Below are 21130 nucleotides of genomic sequence, written 5' to 3' on the forward strand. Positions count from 1 at the left end.
ATCTATGATTTCTACTGCAGGATAGGGAAGGGGCATTTCAAGATTCAGCAACTGAGAGTTGAGAACCACTCCCCTCTCTCATCAAACACAGTGCAGACTCCTGTCTGGGCCACGGGGATCTTCAGGAGGAGGGGGGGGGGGCCTCCTACTCAGTATTGTCCCAGGCAAGGGAGCCCCATGCAACAAGCTTCTCGGGACCCCGACCGCCCTCTTGCTGAATTCATCCACTCAAGCCATTCACTGAAGGCCAGAACCCTTGCTTTTGGAAACAAGGCTCCAGTATATCTGTGTACCCCTAGTGCTTTTAATAGAGGCCTTTTTATACGTCAGTGGTGTATGATTGCCCAGCCCACCCACAAGGCTGACATACAATACAGGAGGGTGCTGAGATTTTGGTTCCCTTTCCCCCTACTAGGAGGATCACTAAGGCCTTTATGCTGATGGTCTCATCCCTCCCCTTCCCTTATAACTTTAAGTTCTGACTATCAAAACACTGTCAGAGCCAATGTCTCACTGGATCCTGCATGAAAACCAGTGACCATCACTCACATGCGCCTTCTCTCTTTGGAGCCAGATGAAAGGCTGTAGGAGATAAGTAAGGTGAAAACTCTCTCCTTACACCAGCCAAACTAAGTGAGGTTCAAGGACGCCACGCTCAGGAGTCACAGGGCCCAGATGCAAACCCCAGTTTCTGAATCCAAATGCCAGCCCTCATCACATCACATTAGAGAGATAAAAATGGAAAATGTTGCAAAGCCATCCCAGGGTCAAAAAAAGTCCCTTCCACAACACTCCTTGGAAAATGTATCCTTTGTTTCTTAAACAAGGCAACAGTCATCCTCTAGACAAGCAGAGGGGGCATTATTTACATTTGGGGTGTATCTTACCACCAGTAGCGTCCAGAAATACACACACACACACACACACACACACTGACACAATCTCCTACCGGTTACTCACTCAGTTGCTTATCAGTGGACCGTGTCCAGGTAATTTAAAGTTTTATCAAGGGGTTGCAAATCTCATGTTATCAAGCATGTCTGCTATCATGGAGTTATCAAGCATGTCTGCTATCATGGAGTTATCAAGCATGGCTGCTATCATGGAGTTATCAAACATGGCTGCTATCATGGAGTTATCAAGCATGGCTGCTATCATGGAGTTATCAAGCATGGCTGCTTACTGTCTGCCACATTCCTGAACTCAGAGGTCCTATGGAGCCTGGGGAAGAAGAGAAAGTTTTAAGAGGGCCACTTTTTAGTGTTATTCCCCACCAGAGCAGGAGAGCTCTCCGCTCCGAAATCCCACATTGCTCTGGCGAGGGCCATTCTCCCTTTCCCGCACGGAGCATGGGCACCTCGCCATCTCTCTGCATGAGGCATCTCTGCACTCCCGGAGGGCTGGCCGGGTTCTGGCCGAAGGTCTCTCCTGCTCTCAGATCCGTCAGCGCAGGCAGCTCCGTGAGCGGGAATGGCTGTGGGCTTCCAGGTGCTGGACGCAGGTGCTCAGGCCATGAACTGGAGCATCTCCAGGCTGCAGGCAGGGGACAGACGTGCTCCCCCAGTGCCCACTCAGCAGAGCTCAGACCTTACGAACGGCGTATGGTCCATGTCATCTAGATCACTGAGCGAGCACCACGGACCGCATTCAGTGGTTACAACGACACACGGCGGAAGCCTACTGTTAACTTCTTTCCATGAAGCCATTTCAGTGCCATACAGGTCTGTCTGTGTCCGGTTCCAGACTCTGCGCTGCCAAGTTACACAGGGATTCCAGGATAAAGTGTCACGTGTAGGAGAGGCCCATGCTATGTGTTCCATAAGGCCAGAACTTTATGAAGGCCTCAGACATGTTGGGTCTGAGTTTGGATCCCGGCGGGGATTTCAGGAGGTCATAGGAAGTATTCCCAGGGTGCAGATTATCCTCATTAACCACTTAAGGCCCTTTAAATGTGTGCATGTTGCAGACTCCTAGTTGTGTGGGCTCCAGGGTTGTGACCCCCAAAATTACAGGAATGTCGATACAGCTGAAGAGACTGGACAGAGTCCTGAAAGTTTAAGAAGACCAGAAGGAAGGCCAAGCTACAGGGTGACCACAAAGTAATGTTTTATGACCCTCAGCCTTTTCGGGCATAACAACATGTACATAACGGCAACAATTTCATGTGCCCCTTCCCACGTGATACTAACAACCAAGGTCAACGATAAGCTGTGAGATAACGCGTGACTGCAGCAGCGGGTTCTGAGTCGGAAGAGGGGGTGATGAGCTCACGGAGACAGGTGGGGGGCAGGAGGCTCCAAGTGTCCCCCGCCTAAAGGGGTTAGCCTTGGGAAGGAAAGACTCTGGTGATTTCTTAGCAAATATAATGCGTCCAACAGGGAAAGCCGAGAAGATGAACTTGGCCATCTGATCACAAATAAATGCCACAAGCCAATGCAAATAAATCAGACTCCCAACATACCCTCAAGAAGATTTTTTTTTTTTTTTAATTAAACAAGGGAGTATTTGGGGAGAAAACCACAAAGAGCCCTTCAAAAGCCCAGATAACCACATGAAAAGGCGCAGTCGGCTCGCTGCTGGGGTTGTAAACCCAACACACACGCGTGCCAAGTCTAGACGCAGGACAGGTATCTACAGCCGAGACGGGTTTAAATGGCCAGTAACACCGCCTTCCGGAGACACCTCAGTGATTAAGCAAACGAAGATTCTGCCGGAGCAGAAACTCCACGTGACAGGGAACAGACCTGTGAGTGGAAATCAGCGGATTACAGCCTTTTCACATCTGAGTCCAAGGAAACCGGAAGAGGATTGACCTGATTGGTCAAAAGTTCCTGCTTTCTCCTTCAATTTCCAAATAATCCGTGTTATAATATTTCCAATAATTCCTCCGGCGGATCTTCCCCTGAAGCAGACTTGATTTCAGGAAATGCTAAGAGAGCCACAAGGCAGAGTTCCATCTATCTTCATAGTCTGTGTATTCTCTCCCATGGGCAGAACCCGCTGAGATGTCTGGAGAGAATGAGCCAGGAGGCAGGGCCGAGATCAGATCCGGCGGGCGGAGTGAAAAAAAAAGGGAAAAGAAGCAACCGGATTGATGTGACTAAAATTCCCTGGCAAAGACAGAAAATAGGACTTTACCTGCCACAAATGATAACTCCTGTTTTTTTCCTTTTTTCAAGTTATTAAGAGAATTTCTTCTGTACTCTGCCATAAGCCCCTAATCAAAACAACACAGGGAAATGGGATGTTTTTGTTTCTCTTTTTAGTGACTCCCCGTCTACGACTCAGGGGTTTTGCCTAAGAGGAGCCAATGATAACACGGATCCTACTTGGTATCTCTTGTTTTGTTCTGTCATTTCGCTTTTGTCTGGCTCCAGAAAAAAAAAAAAAAAAAAAAAAAAAAAGTGCTAGATGAACGTCAACTCTAAGAATGGCCATTTGGGAGAAAAGAAGGAGAAACTATAAAAATGTTCAGTGTGCCTTTTTAAAGCCTGTGACGTAGAGTTCATCAAGAGACCTCAGGTACGTGACGGCATCTTGCCACCTTTAGCATCGATGCCCATCTCTCCGTATGTGAGATTTTTAACTCAAACAATCCGAGGACACTGGCTTTAACCCTGAAAGTTGATCTATGCGTGAGTTCCTCCAAACTGCCACACGGGGATTATTCTCCCCGAGCGTGGGTCCCCCGTCTCCTCCGGGGAGTAATGATGTCATGTTTGCAGAGTGCTTTGAACCTTCTCAGAAGAAAGGCAGTGTGTGTGCAAAGTCAAGACATTCTTCACACACTATGTAAGACAGAGCCTTCGTTTTTTCTGTTTCATACTTACAACACTGCCCCTCTAGCCAGGCTACGCTATAAAAGAGAGAGAAGATCTTCCGTGACCTTCGCAGATTTTCTCTTGAATGTTCTGAATAGTCTTTATGCCAACCAGCCCTCTCTCCCTCAGCTTTTTGTTCTTTCTTGGCATCTTTGGCAAAGCCAAGAGAGCAAGGAAGAAATGCAAAGAGACAAAACTAAAACCACCCTCTACCCACCCTACAGTCACTTCTTCCCAGAAAGTTGCCTCTGAAATTCCCCAAGAGAACCACAAGAAATGAATTAAAAGATCTGTTTGTATAGTCATTCCAATTCAATGCATAAACATGGCAGGCCTCCTAAGTATTTAAACCATAATTCTTACCCTTCTAGGTGCTTACTTCTGATGGCAGGAAAGGAATACATTTTGATTGCAGAGAAGGATGTTGGTGATATTGGGGTGTTCGTGTTAAGAAGGTGAAAGGTAAACATTAGATCTAGGGCAAATCTTCTCCCAAACCCCATTATCCCAATTCCTGGATTATCACCCTCTCCATCTCTACCTCTAAAAGACCTCTGATCTGTGCTTCCAAATGGTCTTCCATTATCCTCTCCCCAAAGCAAATCCAAGTCAATTTACGAACAAGCTCTGATTGGGGTCATTAGCCATCAATCATCCTTCCATTTGGGTCAGTAAGCAAGAGGTCCCCCCGCCCCATCTCTAGAAGAAAGTCCCTCCAAAGGGTGAAGCTTTGTATCTCCTTCACATGCAAGAATTGTCCGTCCAGAAAAATCATTAGATCCAGCCCAGAAATCTGCTGTAATAAACACACCTTCCGAGAGAGCTCCATGTCTCCTGGATCAGGGCAAACCGTTCTTAAGATCTCAAAATAGAATTCTAATCTCTAGGAGGTGCTAATTCTAGTCCCACGGTGGTGGGCACAACCGCAGCTGTGCTTTGTGATCCTATCAGATCAGCTGAAATCACAATTCATTTATGTTCAAAAAACACACTTTCTCTCCCACACAATTTATTCAAGGGTTCCTTTAAGATGGCAGTGGAAGACCCAGCTTCTGTTGGAAGTGCTTCTCCAAGGACAATGGACTCCCCTTAACTTTTTGATCTGTCTGTCCATTCATTCCCGACTTCTGACTCCAGGAATCATTAAGTGGTCTTTCCTCTCTTAGACGGCAAACTCTGTCATGCCTCATAATTGAGTGGGCACTCGATAAATGAACGCTATAGTGCTCTGAGGGATAATGCACTTCCTATTGGCAGCAAATCCGGGAGAAACTTCCTTAGAAGAAAGCACTGTCAATTACCACTTAACAAGCCTGAATTTTGGCTCCCAGAGAAAAAGCAAACAAAACAGTAACAGCTCACCCCCAACAGCAGCCACATCGCTATCTGGCCCCTGCCCTCCAGTCCCCTGGCAAGTGGCTGGCCCCACAGCAGGTCCTTGTTGGTCGACTGACTCAGAGAGGCTGGAGAACAGCGATACGTAATCCATCACTGATAGGTGGACGTCAGCTGGGTGCCTGACCGTCTGGCTCTGCGGAGCGGCTGACCTCCCGTGGTCTTTGGCTCTCTTACAGCTCACACATCGAGCTGGGATCAGAGATGTCAGCCGGCAGCAGGAGGCGCAGAGAGGCCAGGAAGGCCATTCTGGAACACTAGCAGGGGATTTGCTCTTTCCTCTGCCGCGGCCACCCCAACTTCCCTGACTCCCCAGGGGGAGGCCTCTTCCAACCTGATTGCACCGCCTGCCTTCTCTGCTACCCTGGGCCAGGCCGGAGCTTCACGCTGGACACCGAGTGATCCGCAATTAGAATGAGAGTCACCTCGGAAGTTCACGCCCGGGCCCCATGTCCAAATTGGTTATCAGATTGGTCTAGAGTAGAATTTCAGTGTGGATATTCTGGAAAGCTCTCCAGGGGATCTGCACGTGCAGGCCCACGGCCTGCCTTCATTCCAACCCTCCGCCCACCCTGCAATCCCTCTGCCTTTTACAGGGGGCGCTGAAGACAAGAGCAACAACAAAGGTGGCTTCTGACAATAGTACCTGGCAATTCCTGGCCTTTTTTCTCTGCCAGGCACTGCTCCAAGAGCTTTACTCATAGGAATGCCCTGAATTCTCATAAGAAGTGGGTGCATTTATCATTCTTATGTTTCAGGTGAAAACACTGAGGCATAGGAAGAGGTTAAACAATTTGCCTGGAACTTCAGAGCTAGTCGGTGATAGAGGCAGGCTTTGAACCCAGGAAGACTGGCTCCAGCACCTTTTCTCTCTTAACCATTCACCTATGCTGCCTCTCCATATTCCAAGCACAAAGGCTTTCAGCAATCACAGAGGGGCCCTGGGATCCTGTATGGACATAATCATCTACTCAGAGAACCGTATTTCTGAATACACACATCTGCTCCCACTACCCCAACCAGAAACCTTTGATTGCTTACTAACTGTTCACAGGATACAAATCCAAGCAATATACAAACACCTTCCTCGACTGCACTGGGCGAACCTTCTGGTATCTCCTCCCACCGTCAGCCACTCTACCCTCCAACAATTCCAAATGACACAGTTCCTTCCCACCATAGGACCCTAACAATAGGCTTGAGAACAAGGACTGCCCCCTCCACACTGCGGATATGGTTGTTATCGGCATTCCCACTCCTCGTGAGTGTGTTTCTGAAACAATTTAGAGATGCTAAGACAAAACCTCCCCCAAGATCAGGGTTGGAAGGAAGCGTCATCATTTAGAAACTCAGCCTTTCAAGGGGGTGACCAGCAGTCTAACATGAACGTACACCAGATCCACAACAAGAAAACATAAGCTACACCAACTCTCACCTTCACAAAACTTAAAGCTTAAAAAATGAAATGATCGTGATGAAACGATACATACTTACAGACCCTGCTGCATTACTCACAACTTACAGATTAAAATTCTCACATTCTAACGAGCGTTTCCATTCTGTTGGCTCAGTAGTGCCACAAAGCCCTCACTTCCTTAGCAACCCCTACTGTAAGAGTGTTTTAAATGCTGTAGTACTGCATCCCAAAACCTCCTGTGAATTGCAGTTACAGTGAATCAGAATGATCCAAATTGGGGGCAGACTCTTAGGAATTAGTTATCACGAGTTCCTGGAAAATAAAGTGAAACTGGTCCAGAATTTCATTCCTTCTTTCATTCCTTTTTTCATTCCTAAAAAACAGGTAAACCAAAACCCAACACTTTGCAAAGTATAGGATTCCCACGAGCGCACAGTGCAACTGGACGGTGGACATCCAACAGAGGTCTACTACAACTGAAATGTAAACCACTTGCGGTTTGCTCTCCTTTTTTCAGGTCTGTACATCTCCCCACCGCCCTCTGAGCCTGCATTCACATCTGTTTTTCTACGGGGCGAGACCCAGCTTGTGCCTTCTTTGTTCAGAGAGAGAACATCTTTCTGTTGGGCCACCTAAGTTCCAAATCATGTCCCCTGACCCTACTCGTCATGTACTAGTACACATTACAGAATCCCCTGACTTCTCTCTCAGTCTAGCTCAGGATGTTTCCACTGTGATACCACTGACATTTTGAACCGGACAGATGATTCTTTGTTGTAGGGGCTGTCCTGTGTTCTGTAAGCTGTTTGTTTTACAGCAGCCCTGGGCTCTACCCCCTGTAAGTCAGCAGGACCTGGGTCATTCCCCCCACCACGCCCCAGGCAGCACAACTGAAAAACTTCTCCAGACATTGCCAAATGTTCCCCAAGGGCCGCATCACTCCCAGTAGGAACCACAGGTCAGGCCTCATGCTCAACCCCTTTTGGAGTTTCACTCCAGCTGTAAACACTTTCCTGTGTTGGGTCACATTTTTCCCCCTTTCTGAAATTGTTCAAAAGCAAACCTGCAAAAACCGGCCTTGGCCTTGGGATTTTAGGCGGTTTTCTTAGAATGTAACCCTCTGTAGGGGTTCCTTTGTACTGAGTCCATAACAAGCATTTGATTTCAGATGAGGTAGGGGTGGGGAGCTGACTTTGGCCATGACTCACAAGAAAGCAGCTGTTAGAACAGCCTTCCTGGTACCTGCATTCCTTTTGTGAATGGCCTCCAGGAGGGAGGCGACGGCCATGTAACTTCCACCCGACGGTCATACCTGCAGTTTTGCCTAATGACTTACAGGACGCACCCTACCTCCCTCAAGAGGCCACCTCTCTAAGTCAGTTACTTGTTACGAACAGAAAACTCGGTCCAAACGGACATAGGCAACAAAGAGAATTTACTGGCTCAGGTAAGTGAGAAGTCCTACAGAATCAGCGCTGGCAGGAGAAGCTGACCTCCAACTGGGCTGAAGGTCAAGTTTGGGTGCCATCTCTCTGAATCTCTCAGCCTCTTCTCCAGGAGTCCCCTGGCCTTCAAACTGGCTTCTGTGGTCATGGTACAATCACCATTCAAGTTCTGGTCCAAGGTCCATACATATTGCTTCCAAGATTGTGCCTTTCTAATGAAGCAGAAGTCCTGAGCGTCCTTGTAGCTGCACAGATTTGAATTAATATGCTTGGGGCTGAGGTGTCCCACCCATGGGGCCAGGACAAGGCCAGGGGCTGATGGGTTGAGACCCTCGAATCAATCACAGAGGCTGAAGGAGCTTATGCTGGGGACTTTAGAACTGTGGTTCTCAAAGTGTGTTCCCTGACCAGCGGCTTCAGCACGGTCTGGGGACTTGTAAATAGAGATTTCCACCACCCACCCCAGACGTGCTGAGTCAGGCACTACAGGGTGGGGCCCAGCCATCCTTGTTTGAATAAGGCCTCCAGGCGATTCCCATGGAAGCTGAGGTTTGTGACCAGCTATAGCCGGTTTAGACCATCAAGCCTTCCCCACAAAGTCTGGAGTGGGGTAAATTTCACGCACTTCACGGGGCTGTCACACAGACAGAAAAGGATACAGTGGAGGCCTCAGAAGTTACAAAATCCTTCAAAAGGGGAAAGTTCATTTCACATTTTCCTGTGGCACCGCCATAGGGTAAGCAGAAATTCAAACTAGCAACTGACCGGATGATAACTCCTGCTTCCCTTCCTGGCTGGCAATTGGGGCTTGAGGCAAAGCAACACCCAACATCACGTGTGCATTTTTTTGTGCGCCCTACCCCACTCACCCCGAGAAATTGGACAAATACACGAATGCATATTTGAGAAAAGTAAAGCTAGTTGGCTGTTCAAACTGTCTCGAAGAAGGCATTCTCTATCAAAGTTTCTTAGTCATGGCTCATCCTGGGAATCAGCCGGAGGAAGATTACATACGCAGCCCCTTGGGACAGACATGATACCCACTGGGTTACGACCTCCAAGGGAGGAGCTGAGAACCTGCACGTTCCGCAAACACGGCCAGGAAGCCTTATGGATGATGCGGGTTTCTCGAAAACACTATTCTAAGAGATATGTCCAAGGGGCTAGGGAGAAACATCTCACAAAGGAATTCTATGAACATTTCTGAGTGCAAATAACAGTTTCTTCGTGTCCCCTCACTACCAGAGCCTCCTAATTGTTCTTCCTCTAGACCAACCTGTTTCCCAACTCCATCATTCTTCATACCACTGCCAGAGTGAATGTTCTCGAATGCACTGGTTATCAGAGCTCCAATCAAAACCCATCACAACCATGGTTTCCTCCAGGGAAGAGAGCTAGATGTGTTCCCAGGGAAGGACTTAGCTAGGTGTTACTGCCAATATTATATTACCTGGAGGCAGCAGTGGGCATATATATACACATATATGTATATATATGTATATATATATATATTATTTACAAAAGTAAATTAGCAAAGAGAGACATAACTGTACCAATTATAGTAATGTCAATACAATTCTGTGCCCTGAGAATAAAATTAAATACATTTTTTTTTTAAAGTAAAGAAACAGAGTATGTCAATATCTCTGGGTATTCAGAGTATGCTTTTTTAAAACGGGGGGCGCCTGGGTGGCTCAGTGGGTTAAGCCTCTGCCTTTGATTCAGGTCATGATCTCAGGGTCCTGGGGTCCAGCCTCGCATGGGGCTCTCTGCTCAGTGGGGAGCCTGCTTCCCCTCTCTCTCCACCTGCCTCTCTGCCTGCTTGTGATCTCTCTCTCAAATAAATAAATAAAAACCTTAAAAAAAAATAAAAAATAAAAATTCTTTTTCGAGACACCTGGGTGGCTCAGTTGGTTAATAAGCATCTGCCTTCAGCTCAGGTCATGATCTCAGGGTCCTGGGATCGAGCACCACATCAGGCTCCTTGCTCAGCAGAGAGCCTGCTTCTCTCTCTGCCTGACACTCCCTGTTTGTGCTCTCTAATAAAGAAATAAAATCTTTATAATTTCTTTTTCTCTGCATTTTATAATTACTCCTTTGTGAATCACATGACTTAATAAATATTTCAAAATTTAAAGGAAAGGCCATCTCCAGTCCTCACCACGGCCTACAGGATGAAGGGAAAGTGTTCTCGTGACATCGTACAGGTCTCCGCATAAGCCAGTCCCACTTCTACTTCTTAGCCTTCTTCCCCACCATTCGTCCACTTGACACTCACCCTTGAAGATTTCTGCATCTCTTGCATTTTCCTGGAATACTCTTTGGCCTCTGCTCCCTCTGCTCGCCCCAGTCTTCCTTCCCCATTGACCCAGCACATCGGCCAGGTTAATGCCAGGTAAGGCTAAGCTAACAAAATCCCAGGAGATGAACACAACACAGATTTATTTTGCTTTTACTCTATGTGAAAAGGCTTCACGTTTCTCCTCTGAAGACCCAGGAAGTAAATATTTTAGGCTTTGTGAGCAACATATGATCTTTGCTGCATATTTTTCTTCTTTGTTTAGTTCATTTGTTGCTTTTTGGGTGGTTGTGGGTTTTTTGGTACAATCTTTTAAAAAACATACAAACCATTCTTATACTCATAGGCCATCCAAAAACAGGCCACTGGCCGTTTGCTGACCTCTACTCTTTATGACTATTGCCAGATACATGCAGGCAGCGCAGAATTACTCATGAAGTCATTCACACTGGGTCCATGAGACAGTTGTATCTTGCACAATTCTTATCATTAGATAGCAGACAAAAAGCAAGGGTCTCATTCAAGCAATGAAATGCCCCACTCTGTAAATGACACCCTGTGACTTTTCACAAATACTTGCCCCAAATTCGCCCTTCAGTGGGGCATTTTGACCATAGTGGGGCCAGAAAGTACAACCCTACCAAGTGACCATGACTTGGTCAAAATGATGACTCTACTCAGCTCTGAGTCAACTGCCCTGGGAAGCCTTTTCTGGCACTCTAGTTCCCCAGCCAGATGAGCTACCCTCCCCTATAATCTCACAGAACTTTGAGCATCCCTGGGCTGTGCTCTTTCTCTGCTGTCCCCACCAGATCCTGAACTTCCTCCAGTTGGCATCTCCCTATGCCCACTGCAAAGCACAGGCCTACCTCCCAGGGATGCCCGAAGCCTGTTGCCTCCACAAAAAAATAAATGTGATGGACTGTGGGAGTGAATGCTTGCCTCTGCGTTTACCTGAAGGTGTCTGAATCTAGCACTGTCCACCGTCCTGAGACCAGTTGGTTCAACCACACCCATCTCCTCTCATGATCAATTTCTTTTGGTTACACAGTTATTTTCTGTATTAAGTTCATTTCTTCTTATAATTGTTTTCTCCTATCACTGCTTTGCAGAGAGCTGGTCCTTGAGGCCACAGAGAGCTCTGACTTTATGTGGCTTAGTTTTGCTCTCGGCTTACAGGTCAGAAGGCAGGCACAGAGAGGCACAGTGATTTTCCTAAGTTACACAGCCAATGAGAGGTCCAGCTAAAAGTTATGGTTTGGTTCAACAAAGCTACCAGATTGAACACATAGCCTCAGCTAAGTTCCCCGACAGTTTATTTATATTCCCTTGGAGGAGCAGAAAGCAAAATACATGTTCGTCAACTGTAAGTCTATTGTACCATATCAGGGTTTAGCTTGTAGTACCCATGCATTGATCTCTGAGAAAAAGACTAAACGCAAGCCACACGGACTGTTTATTAACCACGTGCTTTTCCATATGGATTCCACTCACCCCTCTACCACCTTTCCTGATCTGCAGATCTTTCAGAACCCTGAGAATATTGAAGGCAATGTGCCCCAAAGGTTTTACCATCACACCTTAATGCCTGTTAGAACAACACCTACACGCATTTTCACTACCCAACGGCGTAAGACAAATCTGAATTCAGTTTCACATGCAATATGTGCACGGCTCTGCAGTTGGAACTAAATGTACAATCACGGAGTGGGCAAAACAGCGTTGGGAATGAGTGATAGTGTAACCCTCCACAGACACAGAGTTAAGCCCCTTAATGTTTATCAGTTAGCCATCCTGATGTCCCCTGTCCCCACTAAAATGTATCCTGCAATTTTCCTCCTCTGCAATTTTCCTTTTCTTGCCATCTCCTGGATACAGTAAGTTCCTCATAAACATCCCCTCTGATGGCTAGCCTTGACAGAAGCCTAGCAGCACCAGGGCAAAGAGAATATAGATAAGCCGTTCCCACCACGTTCCCATCAAAAGAACACCTCTAGAACATGGTCCTATTGAATCTGGCAAAGTTTGGGTTATTTTCCACCTGAAAATAACTTAAAAAAAAAAAAAAGAAAAAGGAAAAGAATAAGAAAATATGTAAACCCTTTATTTAAGATGGAGAAATGGCTCCTTGTGCGCTCCAACTCTCGTTAAGTGCTTAATAAACCACCCGAGACAGTGCACCTCAGCCAGGAGAGAGTGTGCTAGAAAACTAAAGTAAACACACACACAAAACAAATTACAGGCTCAGGTCCTGCAGTGCACAAAACAAGAATCAGTCCTTAATCGGAATCTTGCCCTACTTCCTTTTTTTTTTCTTAAGCCTTATAATTAAATGTTACAAAGTGTATCCAGAAGAATAAACCTAGGTTCCCCCTCCCCCCCCAACAAGAAAAGGTTAAGCTTTTAATTACAGGCCCTCAAACTATCATTTTGTGCAATTAGCAATTAACTCTAATCGTTGATGAGTGAATGCAGGGCTGCGCTGGCAATCTCCCTCCTCCTAGCCTGGGTTATTTCAGTCCCGTTCTATCCCAGAGAACAAGCCACACACACACACACACACACACACACACACACACACACACAGACACACACACACACTCACTCACTCACTCACTCACTCACTCTCTCATTGAAAAACACATTCAATTTTTAGCGAAAATGGCATCCCGGCGTGCGACTGAGACAGGCACCCCGAACCCCACCTCGGAGCAGCCCAAAGGTGTCGAGCCCGTCCGCTCCATCACTTTCAGGTGGAGCTAGGAGGCCTGAGGAAGCCGCTACCTACCAGCCTCACAGGACCGGCCTGCCTTTGGGGGCGCCGGAGAGGGTGGCAGGGAGGGAGAGAGGGAGAGAGGGAGAGGCTCGCAGGCTCGGGAAGCCGCGGGTCCCCCCCGGCCGCCGGCCCCGTTAGCGGGCGGGCGGTGGCAAGAGCAGCGCGAGTTGCATCAGCGCTCCCCGCTGCCGCCGCGGCTCGGCCGGGAGGGTACAGTAGGGACTGTAGGGAGCGCACGGCGGCTGCGGCGGCAGGTTCCCGAGATCAGGAAATTAGGGCAGGCACCGGGGATTGGAGGCGAGGGCGGCGCGCGAGCCAACCAGCGGCCGCCCCGGGCCCCCGTGAGCCCCGGGCGGACGCGCGGAGCCGCGGGGCCGCAGGAGCAGCCCGGGTGGCAGCGGCGGCCGCGGCCACTCACGCCCGCACACACGCACTCCCGCAGCTCCGCGCGGGCACCTGGCTGCCCGGAGCTCCCGAGAGCAGCGCGTTGTTGGTGGGGGGGAAGGAGGGCTGAGGCCGCCGCTCCCCCCACCGCCCCCCTCCCGTCGCTGACCACTCCCCCTCCTGCCCCCTCCTCGCCGCTCACCCCGCGCTCCGGCAGCCGCCAGTGTGGGTGCTCCGCGGCCGGCTCCGCTCTCTTCTGCCTTCTCCTCTGCTCTCGGCTCCCCACCCCCTCTCCCTCCCCCTCCCCTTCCCCTCTCTTCCCCTACCCTCCCCTCCTCTGCAGCGCCTGCATTATTTTCTGCCGGCAGGCTCCGCTTGCACGGCTGCTGCGGCCCGGGGAGGTGGGTGGGTGGGTGGGTTGGCTGGTGGGGAGGAGATTGTGCAAGTTGTAGGGGAGGGGGTGCCCTCTTCTTCCCTGCTCCCTTTCCCCCTTTCTAACTCCTTCCCTCTCCTCCTCCCCCTCCCCCCTCCCCGCCCCCACCTCCTTCCTCCTTTGCGAAGGGCTGGTAACTTGTTCTGCGGAGCTAGCGAGCGGCGGCGGCGGCGGCGGCGGCACCATCCAGGCGGGCACCATGGGCACGTCCGCGCGCTGGGCGCTCTGGCTGCTGCTCGCGCTGTGCTGGGCGCCCCGGGAAAGCCGCGCCACCGGAGCGGGTGAGTGAGGACGCGCCCCTCCGCCGGCTGTCCGGACCCCGCCGGGGCGCCAGGGGGCCCCGAGGCGCGGGTCTCCTTTTGCCCACCCCCCTCCTAGGAGGCGCCTCTCCGCTCTGCTCGCCTGCTTTCTCTCCCAACCCTGGTGGCGCCTCTGAGCTGACTGTCAGCGCCGCGGCCACGGGGAGCCGGGCTTGGGGGACAGCGGGATTTGGGGTGTCCTAAAGCCTCGCCTGAACTAGTCTTCATTCCCTTACACTCTGTCCCCCAAAGCCGCTAAATTTTGCCCTGTTTTTCAGCCCGCTTGGCCGGGGCTCGGGAATGTGGGCTTCGGAGCCTCTGAACAATGGTTCTGTCTGCTCTGCCAGGCGGAGTGTTCGGAAGGAGGCAGAGGGCCGGGTCGGGCCGAGCGGGGCGCGGGAGCCCGGGGCACGCTCCTGGCACTTGAGGGAGGGTGGGAGTGTTCGGTGGTCGAGGGTGGGCGCCCCCGGGGACGCGGGGCGCCGGGTGCGGGTCCCGGCAGCGAGTCCCCGGTGACGGTGAGCGGGCGCACGTTCGATGGGCGGCAGCCGGGAGGCTCCAGGGAGCCACTTGAAGTGCGCAGCCTGCGCACCCGGACTGCGACTCCCCGGGCGCCGGTGGTCTCTCTGGAGTAGGGGTTAGAGGATGAGCGCTGTCTCAGCCAGGACTCCCCGCTGGGTGTTTCACCCCTTCTCCCCTCTCCCCCCTCGCGCCGTGTTTGTAAACCTCTCGGGTCTCCAGTGTAGCTGGGCGGGGGGGCGGGGGGGCGGGGGGGGAGCGCAAGGAAGACTTAATCAGGTTAGTTTGCTGATCTTCGTTCCCGGTGAGATTTCCTCGAGAGGAATTGAGTCCTAATCTAGTGACTGTGCAATTAGCCTTCATTCCAAACAATAGATCAAAGGGAGTAGCGCGAGAGAGCTGGTGTGTGGCGCTGGGGACTACTGCCGAGGGCCCCGGGTCTGCCGCACTGGGCCCGGGAGCCCCGTCCTCGGCCACTCTCCCCGTGGCAGCCGCACAACTTTCCTGGGCAGAGGACAGGAAGCCCTTCCACAAATTCGGTCCGAGTCCCGGCGCGCCCCTGAAGTGATCTTGACTGGACGCGGCGGGCCCCGCTGGCCAGCTCCGGGGAAGTGGACAGAAGCTGCCCCGATCCGAGCACCCATGCCAGAGTCCTGGCTCCTACCGCCCGCGGCTCAGGAGGCCCGCCTGCCTGCAGTCACGTGGCTCCCGAAGTGAGCCAACTTGAAAGTGTGCGGTCAAGCCCTCCCGGGCCATCATACCTGGGGGGTTCGAAGCCTCCCAATGCCCCCCCCTGCCCTTTGGCTCGGACTGTCCCGAGCGAGCGTGTGAAGCTGGGACGGGCTTTTCTGCCCTCTGCGATTGGCTGGCCGCCCGATCACGTTTGGGTTGGTCACATGGCTCCGCGAACTCAGCATATAGCAGCCCGAGAAGTGGGATCTGTGAGGGAACGCATAGCACCGGACAGGCTCCCTCGCACTGTCCTCCCAAAAGCTTTCCCCGACCTGGACTCCCGGAAAAAGGCGGGTCGTGGAGACAGCCTCTGACGGGTAACAAACCTCAGGGCCTGGAAAAGGCCTGCCTACAAGAATTTTCAGACTGGAACATTAATCATTAATGGATGAGCAATACTAACTTATTAAATGATTTCTCGGAATAGTACCATGACTTGTATTATACTTTTCGTGACATTTCAAAAGACTAAGGTATACCAGAAACTCTTGATAACCAACCTTCCTGGAAAGGGTTTTTTGCTGCATGTTTTCTTTTAATGTAACATGTAAAACTTTCCCTTGGAGGTTAACGTTATTCTGTAGAACGCTGCAAATGCCCCTAAACTGCTGAAAGGAGTTAGTTGGCCTTGTATGAGGTAGGTGAGGGTCCCTTTGACTCCCTGTGTCACATGTGAAATATGTGACATGCCATGAATAGTGAAAAACAAAAGCCCACGCAAGACATACATTTTCAAAGGAAAGGGGGCACATCGTTTTTTCCACCAGATAGAATCTGGGATTGGCTGAAGAGGTACTGATCTTACGCCAACCCAGACTGACTCCTCTCTGAAGTTCAAAGCCCCAGGGTGTGTGAGTTGACCTTTTGGTCCTGGTTTTGTATACATCCCTTCTTCTCAACCACCTTCAACACCCCACCCCCCACCCCACGCCAAATACACTCATGGTACTGGTCTAAAATACTCTAGGACAGGGCAGGAATGTTCTCAGATCCTGACCGAAAACTTCAGCCAGGCTAACAAGAGAAGTTGAAATTCAGGAGTGGAGTTGCACTCCTGATTGCAAGTCCTTGGGAATTCTAGTACATTTCTAGTACATTTCCTCCAGCCTAAGGTAGTTAAGATTAGGATGTGGGGTACCACATATTCATTAAAGCCAGAGCCTAGAAGAACAAAGATTTTAGTAGGGCTGTTCAAAAATGGCTAGCAACTAGCAGAAGAGGAGACAGAAACTTCTCTGAAGCTAGTTCATGAAGCTAGTAGGACTAGCTAGCTTAACCCAGAGAGAAGAGAAAATAAACTTAACTCTCATCCCCTTGGAGCAAGGGAAACTGTGACAGTGATCCTAATCCTCATTCAACCGTAGAACAAGCTTGGGAGGCAGGATGAGGAGGATCATCCGGCAAGTGACAGCTTCCTGAAGTCCGAGCCCCTCCCTCCCTCCCGTGAATGGGCCAGTTGCTCCCTTCACATGACATTTAGCTAGAATGTCTGTCCTGTGTTGTTTTGATTCTCGGCTTTTGCTGCTTGTGTCCCCAGATTCCTTGTGTGTGTATAAAGGCCAGGATCAGCCGGGCAGCCCAGTGTTGTGACTGTGCCGTGATCAATTGCATACTGAAGCACTTAGCATTTCTAGCAAGGTTAATTATGGCAGTCTCCATGCTTCAAAGCAGTGAGGTCCTGATTTAAGTGTTTCTGCCTTTCATAAAGTTGAATAACCATAAATTCTATTTCACTTGAGCAGTTTAACTACCATTTTAGAAGCAATGAAAAGTAGCTCCAAGCCCCTTCGATTCCAGAATTATCAACCTGGTGAGACTTCACAGAACTCCCAGAGTAGAACATGGCCATAATCAAGGGAACAGGGAGCTCCCAGATATATGGTGTTGGGTTTCCATCCAAAGGCCGAAAGACTCAGAGCCCAGCATACATGTACGGATAACTCATGTTAAATACCTAGACTGTTCTCTATTTCTTACAGAATGTGAATGATGCTGTAAGAAATAGAGAACAGTCTAGGTATTTAACATGAGTTATCCGTACATGTATGCTGTGAATGATCAAGGATAGGCAGTTACCTCTTTGACCTTCAGTCACAGTTAAATTTACTTTGGAAAGCTACCTTCCCATTCTATCCTACAAGAAATCAAATGCCTCCAAGGACTATGATAAGGTCTGCAATGATGTTTATGATAAATGTACCTGCCTTAGGAGAGCCTGTCAGGGAGGGATGCTCTCCAGATGGTTAATTGATAGACTCAAAATTGCTTACTATGTTCCCTTCTCCTCTACGTCCACCTCAGAAGAATTCTTAGGGCACAACATGGACAGTACTTCCAAGACAAAGGGTCCAAAAGTACCTTCTGCACAGGTGATGGGCGGGATGTACCTGTTGAGCAGAAGCAGCCAGGGACAATTTTTTTGTGCCCAGCTAAAGAATTTTTAGCTAGCAGATTTGAGGACTGACAGCTTGCTAGCTTTCAGGCTCAGTGTGACTTACCTCTATCAGAATCCTGCTTGATAATTTCACTCTGCATTTTTCAGCTGGAATCTGTGTCTCTTTGCTAAGCTCTTCTGTTGGCTTAGCAATAAAAACTCTAAGTCTGGTTAATACCACCTGGTTAGACACACTAGCCATGCTGCAGGAACTAAAGCAGATGGCAGGTGATACCGTAAAGTTAGCGTACTTCTTCCTTCGTGTGATGTGTCCTAGGAAAGCTTGGGCCTGCTGGTTATTCAGGGGCTCTAAGTTAAGCAAGAACATGCATGCCTCCCAGGTGCCATGATATTAAGGACAGAGATTATGCAAAAAAAAAAAAAAAAAAAAAAAGGTGGGGGGGCCTTAATGTTTGCTTGGAGAGCCTTTGATGACTTTAAATTTTAGAAATGCTCCAGAGCTGGTGGAGAAGGGGAAGGGTATGCACGCTCTTGCATTAAGAAGTAACTTTGGAGGCAGAAACTTTAAGTTGGGACCACCGGCTGGAGTGGCTAATCTTGCCACCAACTTGGGTTCTGGGTTGGCCCTACTGGCTAGGAGCCTTTATGTATATAGATGTGGTTTTGGGGACTGGAGGGGTGGGGCTTGCAATTTGCCAAGCAAGAGAGATGATAAAACCTTAGTTGATAGACAACATTTGCAAACTACTTCACGTGTTAGATCTCAGTTCTTTTCCCCCCAAACCCTGAGTTAACACAGTTCCTATTTTGTAGACTGCCCCTAATCCTTCCTTTTCCAAAGACGCCTTCCCAAGATCCGAGTTATTAACTGATCTGTAGGTTCACGAAATAGGTGGTAGGTTGATGCCGACATTCCTCATACTTCGGCTTCAAACACTTGACATCCATCTACGGAGCACCTACCCTGTGCCATTCAGCACCAGCAGGCATGGTGGTGGGTGTGGGCACAGTGACTAGGGAGTTGGTCCTTTCTTCCATGGCATTCGGTCTAGTGGGGAAGTCAAATCAGGAAATCAGTGCTCCAACTACAGCCTGGCGTAGAAGTTCTGGAGAGGAGTGGGCAGACCCAACACTGAAGCCTTAATCATAAAATCACAAAAGAGGCAGCAAAGATAGCAGTTGAAGGTTGCCGGAGTTCCCACCTGCTACCTCTGTTACACAATACGATGCTTCCCAGTTGTCACCAAGAACATAGACTCTAATGCGACAAAGCTAGATACTATTCCATCTCCTCAGATGACCTTACGAAAGTGATCGGATCTGAGCAGCAACAGGTTGTGGCCAACATTCCCAAAGAGCATGAAAGCATGTCCCAAGTGAAATCCAGTTCCCACATATCAAATTTATGACACTGCCAGTTAGCTGCCACTACTGTTCCCTGCGTCCCGGAAGCTCGGTCCTCACAGAAAAATGAGGCTGGCACGCCCACACTCACACACTTGCTCTGACAGAGCGATATGGGAAAGCACACGGGTTTTAAATGACCAGGTGCCATAAGGATAGTGCACTCCCATGGGCACAGAGAACTGGACTCTGTAAAGCAGAGTCTTCCAGAGTATTCTAGTTGGTCAGACAACTGGTCACACGCTTCAGGTTCAGAAAAGCTGGAAAGAATGCTTCAGGAACAGTCTAAAATTCAAACCAGCTTTATTACTGAATTACTAAATCCACTGAGCCATCCAGGAACACTCACGAGTGCCCAAAGACTCTTGAGACATCAGGAACCTGGTCCCAAGCTACAAAGATAAATTCTAGGCCCTTCCTTAGGGGGATCCCCATGTGTAGAAACAGAAGCATGCAGATAGGGCAAGCATCTCTGGACATGGCCACTGTGTGACCAGCGGGAAGAAGCCAGACCACACCTGGTGGGTCAAGAAAGGACTGGAGGGCCTCCCTCAAGGGGAGACATGGGTGCCCACTCCAGTGGAGAAGTACACAGCAGGGACAGGAGCAAACAAGACCAAGCAAGAGTGAGCGCACAGGCCTGGGGATCCCTGGGTGTACTCTGAGCAGATAGCTGGTGGGCACCAACTGGGATAAGTTGGGGGAAGTCGGTGGGGAACTAGACTCAGCCCTGGGGCCAGCGAGAAGCCTAGACGTGATCCCATCCTTGGCCCTTCAAGCCGTTCTAGGTTGCTTGAATTGCCATCTTGATATGGATAGAGAATGTGGCGGCCAGGAGGCAGAAGGACAGGAGACATTTAGGTCAAGTGAGGGATGTGAGCCTGGACAGGGCCAGGGCTTGGTGGCAAAATGCCAGGGGAGAAGAACCCAGGGTCTCTATGGGACCAAGGGTTTAGAGGAAGTGATACAGACCCTCAAGGATAGGGGCTTCTGGCAAAGACAAGACAGATTTTAGAAGAACCTCTTCACCATGCATACCTGTTAAGGCATCTAGATTTTACCTACCTAATGGGTACAGACGTTCCGTCTCATACTGTCACCATAATGTCTATTGTGGCGATGGGCAGGTGGCTTATGGCGCCAGAACTACATATTCCAACCCTGAAATTGACCCAGTCACTTCCATGGTGGGCTGGATCGTAGCCTCCTCACCTTTGGGCAGTGGTTTCAAAGTATGGTCGGAGGTCAGTACCATCTGGGAATACAGAAAGGCAAGCTTGGGCCCCACTCTGCTCCTGCTGAACGTGAAAATCTGGGAGGAGGGGCCCAGCACAGGTTCTAACAAGCCCTGTGGGGACTCAGGTACAAATGAGAACAGGAGCGCCCCCGACCCAGCACTAGCCGTCTACCACCCACAGGAACGAATAACTTGCCAATATGCTCCGACTTGACCAATGTTCCCTAGACTAGAAAGCCAAGCCCTGGCGTCCTTCTAGGAAAAACCCTGCTGAGGACACTCGAGTGGCTTTTTTTTTTTTTTTTTTTTTTCTTATGAAAATGGGGCAGGGAGGGAACACAGCCTTGTCTTTCAATAGTAAGACTGTGTTAGGATAGTATCATCTTGGCAGATGAAACTGCCTAATTCTGGATCGATTTAAACAGACTCTACTACCCAAATTACCAAAAGCAAAAGCGACAGAATATTCCAGCAGGAAGCTGTCCTGAGTTCGAGGTGCTCTAGGCTGCGTGCGTGCTCCGTGCGGAGGCTTCTGGAGCCGGACTGCCCAGGGTTCAATTTTGCTTTCTGCACA

At 49.7% G+C, this 21130-nt stretch overlaps 1 protein-coding gene and 1 long non-coding RNA gene across 6 annotated transcripts in view; one reads left to right on the top strand and one right to left on the bottom strand.

Annotated features, from left to right (window-relative positions):
- LOC131812370 (uncharacterized) overlaps positions 1-14180 on the bottom strand; it is a 106940-nt gene extending 92760 nt beyond the window's left edge. For 3 of the 4 annotated variants that reach the window (XR_009346315.1, XR_009346314.1, XR_009346312.1), the window contains exon 1: positions 13740-13860. This is a non-coding gene — a long non-coding RNA (uncharacterized LOC131812370). Of the gene's footprint in view, positions 1-13739; positions 13861-14078 lie in introns of those variants that run through there. The other variant, XR_009346313.1, reaches the window with a different exon arrangement.
- VLDLR (very low density lipoprotein receptor) overlaps positions 14034-21130 on the top strand; it is a 29922-nt gene continuing 22825 nt past the window's right edge. The window contains exon 1 of one of the 2 annotated variants that reach the window (XM_059141779.1): positions 14034-14251. In XM_059141779.1, coding sequence (XP_058997762.1) covers positions 14170-14251 — 82 coding nt within the window. In that variant the 5' untranslated portion in view covers positions 14034-14169. The remainder of the gene's footprint in view (positions 14252-21130) is intronic. The other variant, XM_059141778.1, reaches the window with a different exon arrangement.

This window comes from Mustela lutreola, chromosome 12 (genome assembly GCF_030435805.1).
Source record: "Mustela lutreola isolate mMusLut2 chromosome 12, mMusLut2.pri, whole genome shotgun sequence".
Classification (NCBI taxonomy): Eukaryota; Metazoa; Chordata; class Mammalia; order Carnivora; family Mustelidae; genus Mustela; species Mustela lutreola.